General features: G+C 37.5%; 1 protein-coding gene across 6 annotated transcripts in view; it reads left to right on the top strand.

Annotated features, from left to right (window-relative positions):
- Positions 1-307: 307 nt before the first annotated feature.
- pld2 (phospholipase D2) overlaps positions 308-13,432 on the top strand; it is a 35,632-nt gene continuing 22,507 nt past the window's right edge. The window contains exons 1-8 of one of the 6 annotated variants that reach the window (XM_067405815.1): positions 308-877; positions 1,201-1,430; positions 10,205-10,333; positions 12,070-12,197; positions 12,270-12,412; positions 12,518-12,611; positions 12,700-12,765; positions 13,297-13,355. In XM_067405815.1, coding sequence (XP_067261916.1) covers positions 10,228-10,333; positions 12,070-12,197; positions 12,270-12,412; positions 12,518-12,611; positions 12,700-12,765; positions 13,297-13,355 — 596 coding nt within the window. In that variant the 5' untranslated portion in view covers positions 308-877; positions 1,201-1,430; positions 10,205-10,227. Of the gene's footprint in view, positions 878-1,200; positions 1,431-10,183; positions 10,334-12,069; positions 12,198-12,269; positions 12,413-12,517; positions 12,612-12,699; positions 12,766-13,296; positions 13,356-13,432 lie in introns of all 6 variants that reach the window. The other 5 variants (XM_067405814.1, XM_067405811.1, XM_067405817.1 and 2 more) reach the window with 5 other exon arrangements.

The raw sequence follows: 13,432 nt of genomic DNA, 5'->3' as shown, positions 1-13,432 counted from the left end.
TAGTATAGTAAGGGGTAGTATAGTATACTAATACGCATCCTTATTTTTTCTGAGAGCAGTTTTACCTTAATATGGAGACGTGTCTCGATATTTAAAGGTACAGACACAACGTAGTGGTGTTCAAGATAAGGTGAAAATGAACTTTTACAGTGCACAGTGAAAATGGTTTCATGTGAAAATGGTGAGCCTTTTGTTTAATCGGTATTTTTTTTAATCCCACAACGACGATTTCCTGTACTGTTGCTAGTCCTAGTGCACTGAGTAAGAGTGTTATATTTCCTGCCATGCCCCAAATGTAACTCTGTCGTGTATTACATCCTGCTGTCCGAGCTCTATGAGTGTCTCCTCTGATGTGGATATTATCGGTGCGTTGTTTGAGTACTCATAAAACCACGGTTCCATCAGTAGCCTACAGATGCTCCTTCAGCGCCTCTGAGGATTCAAGACGCTGCGTATCAGCGCTGCAGCTGCACGCGTCACATCTACGCAAATTACGGTGGGGTTGTGGGACGTTTGCGCCAATGACAAATACAATCGGAAAATATTTGTATTAATAAACCAGCCAACACTTATAGAGATCGTCTATTTATGGAATGTTTCCCTATAAACCGACCACATTTCTATATGCGCCAGAACGGGCAGATAAAAGGTAGATGCGTACGCACTTATGGATTCATTCTTTCTGGAGATCATTATCGGGGCTTTACGGTAAATTTGGCCTCTCAAGTTTGTCTACGTTGGATGTAACAGCAAACCTACGCCTTGGGAGTTGTGATGGGGGATAAGTTATCCAGAAGTTTGAATCTAACTGGGAAATAACAACTAACGAAACTACAAAGGGCAAAACGAACATTTACTCGCTTGAGTTTCCTTTGTGGTGAGTAATATTTAATAAAGTCTTGGTTAGAAAGAGGTAGCTATTACGATCACCGAGCATCGGAAAATGTGGCTTCACGCACATTTTCAAAAGTGAATTATAAAATGTAATTCTTACGCTTCTCCTTACACTCAGTTAAACCTTTTCTTGTTATAAACCTCATACGGTGTTATAAAGCAACTAGTTAAATAGATTTTCTGTCAGGAGTTTCGTTTTAGATGGCGAGTGACAAAAGTGGCCCATGAAACCCAGGAATGTTATGTTATGTCACGGTATGAAGAAGATCACTGATGCATAAAAAATTGATCTGTCTCAAAAACTAGCGAGCTGCCAATATAAACAGCATTTGGTGGACCGGAAACGCGTAATGCCCAATTGTTGGACAGCTCACTGGGTTTTGACACGGCCACTGTCTTCATTCTCACATCCTCTTGACTGTTGAGGGATATTAGTTGGCAGCCTCATCCGGGTTACCAGGAAGAAGCAGGTTTGGAGAGATTTTTGATGAGGAAAGAGGCAAGTGTCGTACGGGACAGGAGGTGATGCGAGACAGGTTAGATGTCAGTCATAATCACATTCCTATCTGTCAGTTCCTGTGGGAAAATCACTTCAACAGTGTGTGAACCGAGACAAGCATTTGAATATTAGTTTGATTTTTGACTTAAATAATAATGACATATAATGTAATACATAGTTTTCATAATATACAATTTTACAGATTTGAAGCTTCACTTATTTGACTTATCTGCAGCACACAAAGTAATTGTGGTTGTAAGCAGCTTGAGCTTTTGTTATCAGGTCTGATATTGCTCTTCAGGAAAACTGTTCCTCTTGGTAAGTGATTTGTCGCTGTGGTTTTCATATCTAGGCAAAAGAGTTGCTAATTTGGAAATCAAATACAAACAGCTGCAGCATATCTCGAGAGTGAAATATAGCCTAGTGTTAAATCATTTTACTCATACATGGTTTTATGATTGGTTTAATCTTTTTGTATGTTTATGATTTGTTTATATCTCCCTCCCTTTCTAGTTTACTTTAACTTCTCTCTCTCCCACTGTTTGTCTAATGTTTCACCTGGAACCTGGTTGCCTGGCAACAGTGGGCATAGTCAGCCAGTGTAACACCCTCTCTCTTTGTATAGCCTACTGTTCTCAAATATTTGAGCTTATAATACATATTATTACAATTTAAAAGTTTTATATTTTAATTTATAATTTATTACATTAATAATAATGCAATGGCAAAGCTGAATTTTCAGTCTTTAGTGTCACGTGATTCTTCAGAAATAATTTTAATATGCTAATTTGGTGCGCATGAAACATTGTTCTTATTACCATCAATGTTGAAAACAGTTGTGCTGCTTCATGTTTTTGTGGAAACTGTGACAATTTCAGGATTTTTTCAGGGTTCTTTGATGACTAGAAAGTTTAAAAGATTAGCATTTATTGGAAATGGAAATCTTTTGCAACGATCAATTTAATCAATAGTATTAATTTCTTTTAAAACAAAATGTTTGTCAGAAATGTCAGTGTTGATGTCAGAGTCATATCCAGTGTCGTCGTTACAGAACCTCAGAGACATGGTTAATATTATATTACCTAAGGTATCTTACTCTGCTTTGTTAATTACTTACAACAGCACTATTTCACAGCCTGTTCCTGGAGGTTCCCCACAAAGTTATGGACGCCTCGCTTGCCAGACGCTCCTATTTCAGGTGTTGATGTCTCTGCTAATGCGCTGATGAGTTGAATTAGGTTTGATTAGGGAGATATCCAAAATGTGTGCTTTTGTGGGCCCTGCTGGAACAGGATTGGGAACCAGTCCCATATCCGTAACTTCGAATGTGCTTACTTCCATACTATATAGTTGGCAAAAAAACAGTATGTGAGCCAAACAGTGTGTTTGAATTCATAGTATTCATTGAATAGCAGGTGAAAAGTTCACAGATGTCTTACTACTTCCGGCAAGATTCTGAAGTGCACATATGATGAACTTTTTGGGTGCATTCCACTTCGCTTTTAGACATACACTCACAAACGTCCCTAGAATTTCCCCGCAGGGGAATGCCTGCCACCGTTTTGAAGTGGGTTTTACTTTAAGTGGGCGAGGGAAGTTTATGCTGATAGAACCTCGTCCCCTCGATTTTGACAGAAGGAGCGAGTTTACTCCAATGTACACTTCAAGCAGCTCTACATCCCACAATTCAACTTGATTGTGACGTCACAGCAGATCACATTAACTGTATGATATATGAATTGTTTAAAGAATTAAACGCTTAGGTGTATAATATATTAATTATGTATTAATTATAAATTTAATCACATAATACTTGTAGCTACCTTATGTTCAAAGTCAAAGTTTATAGTATTAATGTTTTTTTTGTTTTTTTTTCCTGTGTGTAATTTTATTTTCTCCAACAGCCTTTAGGCTATATCTATAAGATTTTATATATTTTCTTCACAAAACCTGAGGTATATATTTAAAAACTGCAGAAAGCTACAGAAAAAAGAAGCAAATGGATCACTGCACAACTGGACTCCAGGCAAAGAAACATGTATTTGCACTCATCATTTTGTGTCAAAATGTTGGATTTTGAGGTAAAATCATACCGTATAAATTGTATTGTTATATATTATGTTGACGACTCATCAATTAAATATTTTCCATCTTATATTCTGCATAATTGGGTGTTTTTAAATAAACACTGACAAAAATACTATAAAACTATATATGTTTTAGGGCTGGACAATATGACGATATATATAACATTGATATAAGAGATTACGTGGATTTAAACCTACCTATATTGTAGTTATATAAAATATTCACAGGCAGATTTGCTTGTATTTCCCCGGCGTCGAAATCAGGCACATATAAATGTCAGGAAACACGACTCCTGGCTGCATGTCAATATCCATGGATTAGGTTTATTTGACAAGTTGTAAGAAACACTTTCGAGTCCAACCTTTAGTGTAATTCATTTGTTTTACTCGCGTTTTCGCAGTTTCCCCTATTAAAACCAGTCATGCAGCAGGTTCTTTTGCCACTCAGTCCAGCTGAGGGAGCATGCTTTTGGCGGGAATGTGACGTCGATGCATACCCTCTATAGGCCAATTTATACTTCTGCGTCGAGTGTACGGCGTAGCTACGGCGTAAGTTGTTTGTACTATGCGTAGCCTGCACCTCTTCAAAAATGTAACAACTCGTCAATTCTACGCAGACCGCAAGTGCTGTGATTGGTCTGCTAGAACCCCTCCCTCGGGTCAAAAAACTGTCGTGGAGCACTCGGAGAAGAGCAAGCGTTTTCAACTTCCATAAGAATGAAAAAAACACTCTGTTTCAGGGGACACATGCAGTCATACTGTAACAAAAGTCGTTACCTATTTGCCGCTTCTCTGCCGTTTCTTAATGTAAGCTTCTCTGAAAACGTACATGACAAGCTGCTTCTCTTTCGGCTTTTGTTTTGATACTCAACATTACTGCGGAAACTGCCTATTAGTCGTCTGCATGCACGTCGACGCGGACAACGACGCAGAAGTATAAATGAACACAGGCGCATAGCCTACAGTGCAGAGGCTCCAGCATAGGTCTGACGCAGAAGTATAAATCAGCCTTATGTCGTAGGCTACGCGTGGTACAAAAAGCCTACGGCGTACACTCGACACAGAAGTATAAATCAGCCTTATGGCGTAGCTTGACGTGCACCTCTCCAAAAATGTAACAACGCGTCAATTCCGTCAATGCTGTGATTGGTTTGCTTGGTTTGTTTTGAGGGACTTGGAGCATTTCCTTGTACGCCCTTGAACACTGCCTACTAGTGGTCTGCATTTGTAATTGCATGGCACAGAAGTATAAATGAAAACCGATGCATAGCCTACAGCGTAGAGGCTACAGCATAGGTCTGTGTTGCACGCGTAGCCTATGGCATAGCCTGACATGCACCTCTCCAAAAATGTAACAACCCGTCAATTCTACACGGACCACAAGTGCTGTGATTGGTCTGCTAGAAACTGTGGTTCAGCGCAGCCCTTCAGATACAAAGCGATTTGCGCTACGCTGGCCAGAGCAAAGTAGGCGGAATTTTCCAAACTTGTAGCGGGAGTTCTATACGTCTAGTCATTTGATTGTTGTGCCATCTTTCGGTCAGCAGCAAAGTATATGTCCGATGCTAAGAAGCGAGCGATAGCACTAGCCCTGCTTGTAAGAAGAAGAAGAAAGAGAGTGAGCAGCTCTTGACAGTGTCTGTCATGTCTCCATAACACAGCTTTTCTCCTGATGTCTCTATACACAAATCCGCCGCGAACTCTATGGGCGCCGCCATCTTGCCTGCGAAGTGTGATGGTGTGACACTTGCCGGTGCCCTTTAATGACATTTCAATGAAAAGTGCATCCTGCTCATTAAAGAAAATGTCTGGTGAAAGGGAACACGGGTAGATGATGTTAGGCAGTGGCCAAAACTTACCGATAAAGGTAATTTATTGACAACATATTGTAATAATATAAAAATGTAATGTAATTAAGAAGTGTATTAATTGATGACAACAATAAAACCGAACGCTGTAATTACTAGCTGTGTTGCTAATATGTTCAAAAGCTTCACAAGTTTCAAATAATTATTAGGCCATCCTTAAAAATATTCTTGTTTGCCATAACCCGACCGACCCAATTAATTATTTTTCCCCCTTTTAGTCCGACTGACTTGCCGATTGTAATTGCGTTAAGACCCACGGATTTTTTTTTAACTCTTCAAACAGCTAACAAATGCAATAAAATGTGAGACACACGCAATTGACGCTTTTCACACGCTCTCACGCCACACATCCATTTTCTCACGCACAAAAAAATCGCGAAGAAGACCGACAGACTAGACAGAGCAGGTTACTTATGATAGAAAAAAATCTCAGATTCTGTCAATTTTATTACGAAATTCAAACAATAAATACCGTTTTGGTGCTTGTAAATGTGACATGCTAGAAATACAGATTAAAAAATATTACAACATCAAACAACGTATAATGTTATGTTCTTGTAAACATGTTTTCCAAAATGGATTTATGTATGCACACTTACCTTCGTCTGAGGTAAATCTCTCAGAAATGACCGAACGCTGTCAGCCCCTCACACAGAACCTGTTTTGGCTGATATGTGTACTGTATTACATCTTTATTATATTTTTACTTATATCATTAAATAAAGTTGTTATTATAATAAAAAATGCATTATATTTAAATTGTTATTTTTAAATATTACTGCAAGCTGATAGGGCTCTCTGTATGTTTACAGCATTAAGTTAGGTGAGTTGTTTTTTTCTTGAGAAAAATTAATGCCTACCTTGTGTAGCCTACCTAATATTTATCCAAATGAGTCAATATTAAATCAAATCACAATAATAATTAAATAATAACAATTGAATAAAAATAATAAAAAAGTGTAGCTTACCAGAAATTGTAGCCTACCATGTAAACATTGTAACATGTCACTAAACCTAATAAAATTCAGCTTAGTTACTAAAATGTTTTGACAATCACAATACACTTATTTTGATGCAATAATAAAAATACATTTTTTACGACCTACCGACCATTTTTTGGGCTGTTACGGCAAACCAAAATATTTTTAAGGATGGCCTTAGCCACGACCAGTTGTAGCAATAAAATACATGTTCTTACAGGTATTCAAGATTATTTTATTAACCATCTGGCATGCAATGAGCATCTCGGATCCACTTTTGACGCACATCTTGGTCCTCCGCTCGACCAGGAACTCTGTGCAATCCGTATGGCCGTAAACATGGGCAGTCAATGTGCAACAAAGGTTCGTGGATTACACAAACGGTTTTATTCCAGGCCTGTAGTTTTGTGCTGTTGTTAAAACAACCAACCACACAACACGCTCTTCCCGGCATCACTGGACAGCATACGAACTAAAAAAAACTGTATAGCTAACATCTACTACAGCCTATGGGACAGCACGCTACTTCTGCTACAAGGCACGCAGTAATGGCGGCGCTGCTTTACTTCCGTGTTTCGCCGGATTTGTCTATACGACAAGCAAACGTTTATCGTATAGCTCTGGAAATTCCAACACAGACAGTGGCTGTTCATCCATTTTGCTTTCCGATTGTTTGGATGCCCCGTTGCCATTGGTCACGCGGGTAATTATCACAGAGCGCAGCGGTAAAAGTTGAACCATTTTGAACTTTGACCGTGGCGCGCGCGCGCTTTGGTCGACGCAGCAACAAACCGTCCTCACGCGGCGCAAGCCATTGAAACAAATGGGTTTCATAGTGAAGCGCATACCGCGTCCTGTGTGAAAGGGCCTTAAAGCAGAACTAAGTTACTTTTTTTTACCTTCATAAATAGTTTTCTAAGTCTTTATGATGGTTAATTGACTTGTAGTGGTGTGTTTGAGGCGTGCACTAACCCCCTCTGGCACGTCTACGCCAAAAAACAGCACTAACAAGTTGAGCTGCACCGACCCGAAAAAATGTCGCCTCATGTTCACGTTCATGCGAGAGTGACAAAATGCTTTACGGTAATTCAAAAACAATGTATATATTATGACTTTATAAGACAATTTCGAAAATGACCCACCTCCATCGAGATTTCTTGTACTGTATTTGCAAAACTACTGCGCTGGTGAGCTTTGTAGTCCAGCTGCGCTTGGAGTATTTACGACAGTGTGATTCACTGAAGGAACCTGTAGGGGGAGCTTCGCAAATCTTACTGAGTTCCTCTTTTAAGAAGCAGGGCGCGCGCTGCAGTTCCTTTTTTTTTTTTTTAAACCACAGATTTACATTGGAAAATGGTGGGGCACTAGAGCTGGCCAGGGCTCAGGCACCCGCTGCCACTTACACACCTGCCGAAGCCATACATTAAATTTTAATATACCCTGTTCACTTTACGACTTAAATAGTCTAGAAAATCTAAAAATATTTGTTACAGAATGCTGAACACATTTACAATTTATATAGACGTCTATATATTTTGGATGAATATTTAGGTGGGTCTCTGCCCAAATATAGACGAGCTGCCGCTGGTACCCGCTGTACAGTATGGAGTTTTGTATGCAGTGACTGTACTACATGACTTTAGAAGTAAAATCCACTGTCAAATCAGCTGAAATCAATCAGTTATCAATTTTATTTCTCTTTTCTCTTTTTATTTGTCTACTCTCAACCCAAGAATCATTTATATCTTATAAACAAAAGAAGGAAGAGGTAACTTCATAGTGAATCATCTGTGCCACAGCTGGAGTACAGTTTTTTTTTTTATTGCTAGAATGTTGTGCTCCTTTGTTTAATGGCGAAGTTGCTTTAGAAATACAATGCCATTCAGCCCAAAGTCATTCTGGATTGAGTCCAACTGCCACAAGCGCTTTAGCTTTTTTGTCCTAGTTATTTTTACTTGTGCTTAAATGAATACAGATTATGTGATAATAACAACAGTGCAGACAAATCCTGCACCTGTGAATATAAAATACATGTACAGCAATAACAATAATTAATGTTATTTAATCATACATCTTTTCATATTATGCCATGCAGCTTAAGTTGCTTTACAATTAAATTTCATAGAAACTGTCAAAATATGAAACGTGCATGTATAAAAAAAAAAACAGCAAATAACAGAACCAAGCAAATAATAAAAGGAAAATAATACATCATAGAAGGAATACAAAGAAGATTATGGAATTACTGTTTTCCAATCAGAAGAACCTCAAATAATATTACAAAAAGCATATAGAAGATAAAATCTGTTAGATTTATCTTGATGATACAGCTGGTTAGATGATTCTTTACTTCCTGGAGCTCCACAACCGGCTATTAAATGTGTGAACTTTGTGTTGGAAGCCCAGATCTCTGTCCATCTCTCTCCTATCTGCAGCATTTTTTAACCCTCTGGTGCTGCTTGTGTGGCGGTCAAAAATGACTGAATTTTTCAATGAAATGAATGTACTACATTTTAGTTCGATATTGTTTTTATTTCATATTTTGTATTTTTAGGGGAGTTTATTGTACTAAATTATATTTATGGAATAGTTATGATCCATTTATTATGTTTTAATCTTTTGGAGCATATATAGACCTGAAAATGAAATTTCCAACTTAAACTGTCCCAAATCTTGAATGTTTTGGAGCACAGATTTAAAGGGTTAGTTCACCCAAAAATGAAAATTCTGTCATTTATTACTTACCGTCGTGTCGTTCCACACCCGTAAGACCTTTGTTAATCTTCGGAACACAAATTAAGATATAATTCCATAGGGATCAATGACATTTTCTCTCTCACGATCTGTAAAGGTACTAAAAACACATCTAAATCAGTTCATGTGAGTACAGTGGTTCAATATTAATATTATAAAGCAATGAGAATATTTTTTGTGCGCCAAAAAAACCCAAAATAACAACTTATTTAGTGATGGCCGATTTCAAAACACTGCTTCATGAAGCATCGGAGCACAAATGAATCAGTGTGTATCGAATCATGATTCAGATCGTGTGTCAAACTGCCAACGGCTGAAATTACGTGACTTTGGCACTCCGAACAGCAGATTGGATACACTGATTAATTTATGCTCCGATGCTTCCAGAAGCAGTGCTTTGAAATCGGATCATTAACATTAATGGATCTTGAGAGAGGAAGTGTCGTTGCTCCCTATGGAGGCCTCACGGAGCCATCGGATTTCAACTTAAATATCTTAATTTGTGTTCTGAAGATTAACGAAGGTTTTGCGGGTGTGCAACGGCATGAGGGTAAGTAATAAATTACAGAATTTTCATTTTTGGGTGAACTAACCCTTTAAGTTTGGTCTCTCTTAAAGAAGACACTTGGCAGATTATTGTTGAAGTAATACAAATAAAACAAAAAAAGTTGTAGAAGTTATTATGAACAAAACAAAAATACTATTTTAAAATTTTATTTGAAATATGTTTTACAAAACTAAGCAAGTTTGAGTTTGAATTATCAGACCATTATCTAAAAAAAAAAGAGCTTTCAGATTTTGTTTTGGGCCCTGTACCAAACATTTCCGCTATATGAAATTCGCTTCCCATTCATTTCCAATGCGGTCATTTTTGATGGCAAATAGTACTATTACTATTGTGAAGTGTGAATATTTTTTTCAGGACCATTTAACCTTTTCAAATCATGTACATGGGATTAAAGGAAGTGAAAGCATAGTTTTTTTTGTTTGTTTGTTTTTTGATGAGGTTAATGGTTTGCTTGCTTCTAGTATCTAGATGCTAACGTTTGCATCTGAAAGTGAATTTCCTCGTTTTCCCCTCTTTGTGTGCATGGGTTTTAGTTTGTTGGTGTGTTTGCACAGGTGTGTCGTGGTCCAGAAGCCTTATGGCTAGTCCTGAGACGAATGCAGCTCAAAGGTGGCGGACATGTGTGGACACCGTGCTGTGCAACCTTACTGAGGATCAGCTGAAATCTATCAAAAACAACAGTGGTGAGACAAATCACATACAATAGTGTTTAACAGATCACAAAGTTTGAACTCTGCCTGTAATTAAGTAAACCCAAAGACCTTGATCATTTAGTACATGTGTTTTTGCTTTGAGCTGGAATAAGCACCCATTGTGCACACAGTTTTCATTGGCTTTTTAGCTTGTTGTTCTTTGCTTGCCCCATAGCTATGATTACCATGTAAATTCTTTGCATACCTTCCGGTTGCCTTTCCACACCCTGATGAACAAATTCTTTGAGAATTATTGGAGTTTTTAGTCTGTTTTATTGTTTTAATAGTTTAGACATTTAATATTAACATTTTATCACTTTTAAATGGAACAACATTAAAATAATTATTGGTTTATTGGTGTTGGTTAAAATTGTAATATTAGCGCATTACTATTTATGGAGTGTGGACTATATTGGACAGGACAGGTGAGCTTGATGCAGTCAGAATTCTGACTTTCCAAGAGCACAACAGATTTTTTTATATATATTTTATATTTGTCACAAGGACTGCCTACTGTTCCATGACTCAGACTCATGTTTACAGTTTATATTTGCAGGAACAGTGTAAAATACCAAGAACACAGAATGTTTTCTGATATAGACAATCAAGACCTAAAAGAATATTTTATAGAAACAAGGTCTTAGATGTGATCAAATAATTCTAGTGGTCAGTTTTTCATTGCAACTCAGGAATTTCAGGGGACAGGCATAATGCTTGTGACAATTTCTTATTTTATTACAAAACAAAAACAGTTATTAGTTATTTGCTTCTCAATTCACAGTTAACCTACAGACTTCTTTTCAATCACTGATCTGTCACTTAGGACAAAAGATTATTTACACATCCGCATGTCAGTCATGCTGTAAGAACAGGTACTGAGAGTTTCACAATGGGTCATTGTACTTCCCTGTGAATTTTTTTTTGAAACTTGTAGAATGCAGAGAGAGGATTGACTGGCTTCACAGCTGTTTTCTCTCATTCACATACTTCTGGAAGGATTGTTCTTGAGCACAACACTGAAACTGAGTTACTCGTCTGATCTTTGACTTCTGGTCACATAACATTGTTGATACTGAGGCCTGTCACAGTGGCTGTTCTTCAAAACAAAAGAGGAACAGAGGGGCCAACGTAGGGGATTCAAAATCTAATTTTTTACCTGAAAAATAACAAACAAACAAAGGATCATTATGGTAAATCTATGACACTGATCATGTGACTCTTTGTACAAACGGCCAGATGATCTTCCATTAAAGCACAAGAAAATGCTCTTTGGATAACTTTAAATCATACTGGAGAACATGATTATCAAGCTCTACCAGAGTTGTAGTCGAGACCAGCTCATTTGAGTCTAATTCAATACAGAGTTCAAATGCTCCGGAGTCCACGACAAGACCAAGACCATGAAAATATGGTCTTTAAATCCGAGTCCAAGAGCATATTTTTATGGAATTGAGAGCATGTGGACTCTGTATTGATTCAGACTCTAATGAGCTGGTCTCATTCGAGTCTGAATCAAGACTGACTACAAGACTGGGTTTTACACAAAATTGTGGAGTTCATGCATTGTGAGTGCTGCGTTCTTTAAAACAGAAGTTCGTGATGATTTTTCAATTCGATTTTTCGCTTATATTGTTTTGCTGATTATTTGTTATGGCATTTTTAGTATTAAATTATTCAAATAAAAAAGTGTTTTCATAATAGTGGCTTTATTTTTGTCTCTCTATCAGAGGAGCGTGACTTTTTTGTGGTACATCATCTGGCAGACTTGAAGGAGGGAGCCATCTCTCCTCTCCTTAATGGCACACCTATCACCTGCAAAGTGGAAAACATGGAGCGATACACCACCCGCTCCAAGGTGCGTTTGTGGGTTTGTATTTAACAGTGTATTGTTGCATCATACCTGACAGTCTAAAAATCCCGTTTGTAGGTACACGTGTGCACTTTGTACACAGTCCGTCTGACACATGGCGAGTTCACATGGACGGTGAAAAAAAAGTACAAGCACTTCCAGGAGCTCCACAGAGACCTGTACAAACACAAAGTGTTGCTGCAGTTCTTGCCTCTGGGGAGGTGATTGCACTCACACAAACATGCAAATTCACAATGCTTCATTTGTTTTCCCTGGAGTTTTGACCTGGTGTTTTCATTTTTCATTTTGCTTGTGATTTGAATTAGATTTGCCATTCAGAGACAACAGCTGGCAGGTTTGACAGAGGACATGCCGACTTTACATGGAACTGATAGAATCAGGAGAACGTCTAGCAAACCGGTACATATGTACTAAAGCAAAGCATCACTTCCCTCTTAAAGTTGCGCACCCAATGTGTGTACAAGATGTTTTTATTTGTGTTTTCCAGAAATATCTGGAGGAGTATTTAAACAACTTGCTAGAAAACACCTTCTACAAGAACTATCATGTGATGGTGAGAAGCTTACATGCACATGCTTTATAAGTAAATGTATAAAATTACCCTACCCCGTAAAAGAAAAGCTTTACATTTTTAGAATTAAAATAAACCTAATTATAAAAACAAAACACAAATTATTTAAAAAATAAATTTTAATTTGACTGGTATGTGTTTTATATGGTTTAACTATGTTTTTAACTAATATTCATATATGTTTCTACTTAATATACTGACAGTTCTCCATCTTTCACTATTGGGTCTACTGAATAATAATAATAATGCTTATGTTTTTATTGTTAAAGTCTAATAATTTAGTTATTGTGTCAAAAAGCTGTATTAAACATGTTTCTGCGTATAGGCTATTGGACAACATAATAATAATTGTTATTGTATTAGGTATTGTATTATTGGTTAATCTGTAATGTGTCTAAAGATGTCCCTGGATGTATCCAAGATGATCCCCTCACACATACATAAATTCAAAGTTACAGAGGATTGTGGTTGTACACATGCATACTAAAGAGTGTGTGTATATTGTGCTCTCAGTTAGACTTCCTGGCTATCAGTCCACTGTCCTTCATCAGAGACCTTGGACCCAAAGGCCTGTGAGTACAGACTGTGTATTTCTTTTTTGATTTTAATACTATTCCATTGTTGCTTAAATGTATTTCTGTTTGTTGTT

This window comes from Chanodichthys erythropterus, chromosome 13 (assembly GCF_024489055.1).
Source record: "Chanodichthys erythropterus isolate Z2021 chromosome 13, ASM2448905v1, whole genome shotgun sequence".
Taxonomy (NCBI): domain Eukaryota; kingdom Metazoa; phylum Chordata; class Actinopteri; order Cypriniformes; family Xenocyprididae; genus Chanodichthys; species Chanodichthys erythropterus.
Note: the sequence above shows the minus strand (reverse complement) of the source record. Positions and strands in the feature narration are given on the sequence as shown.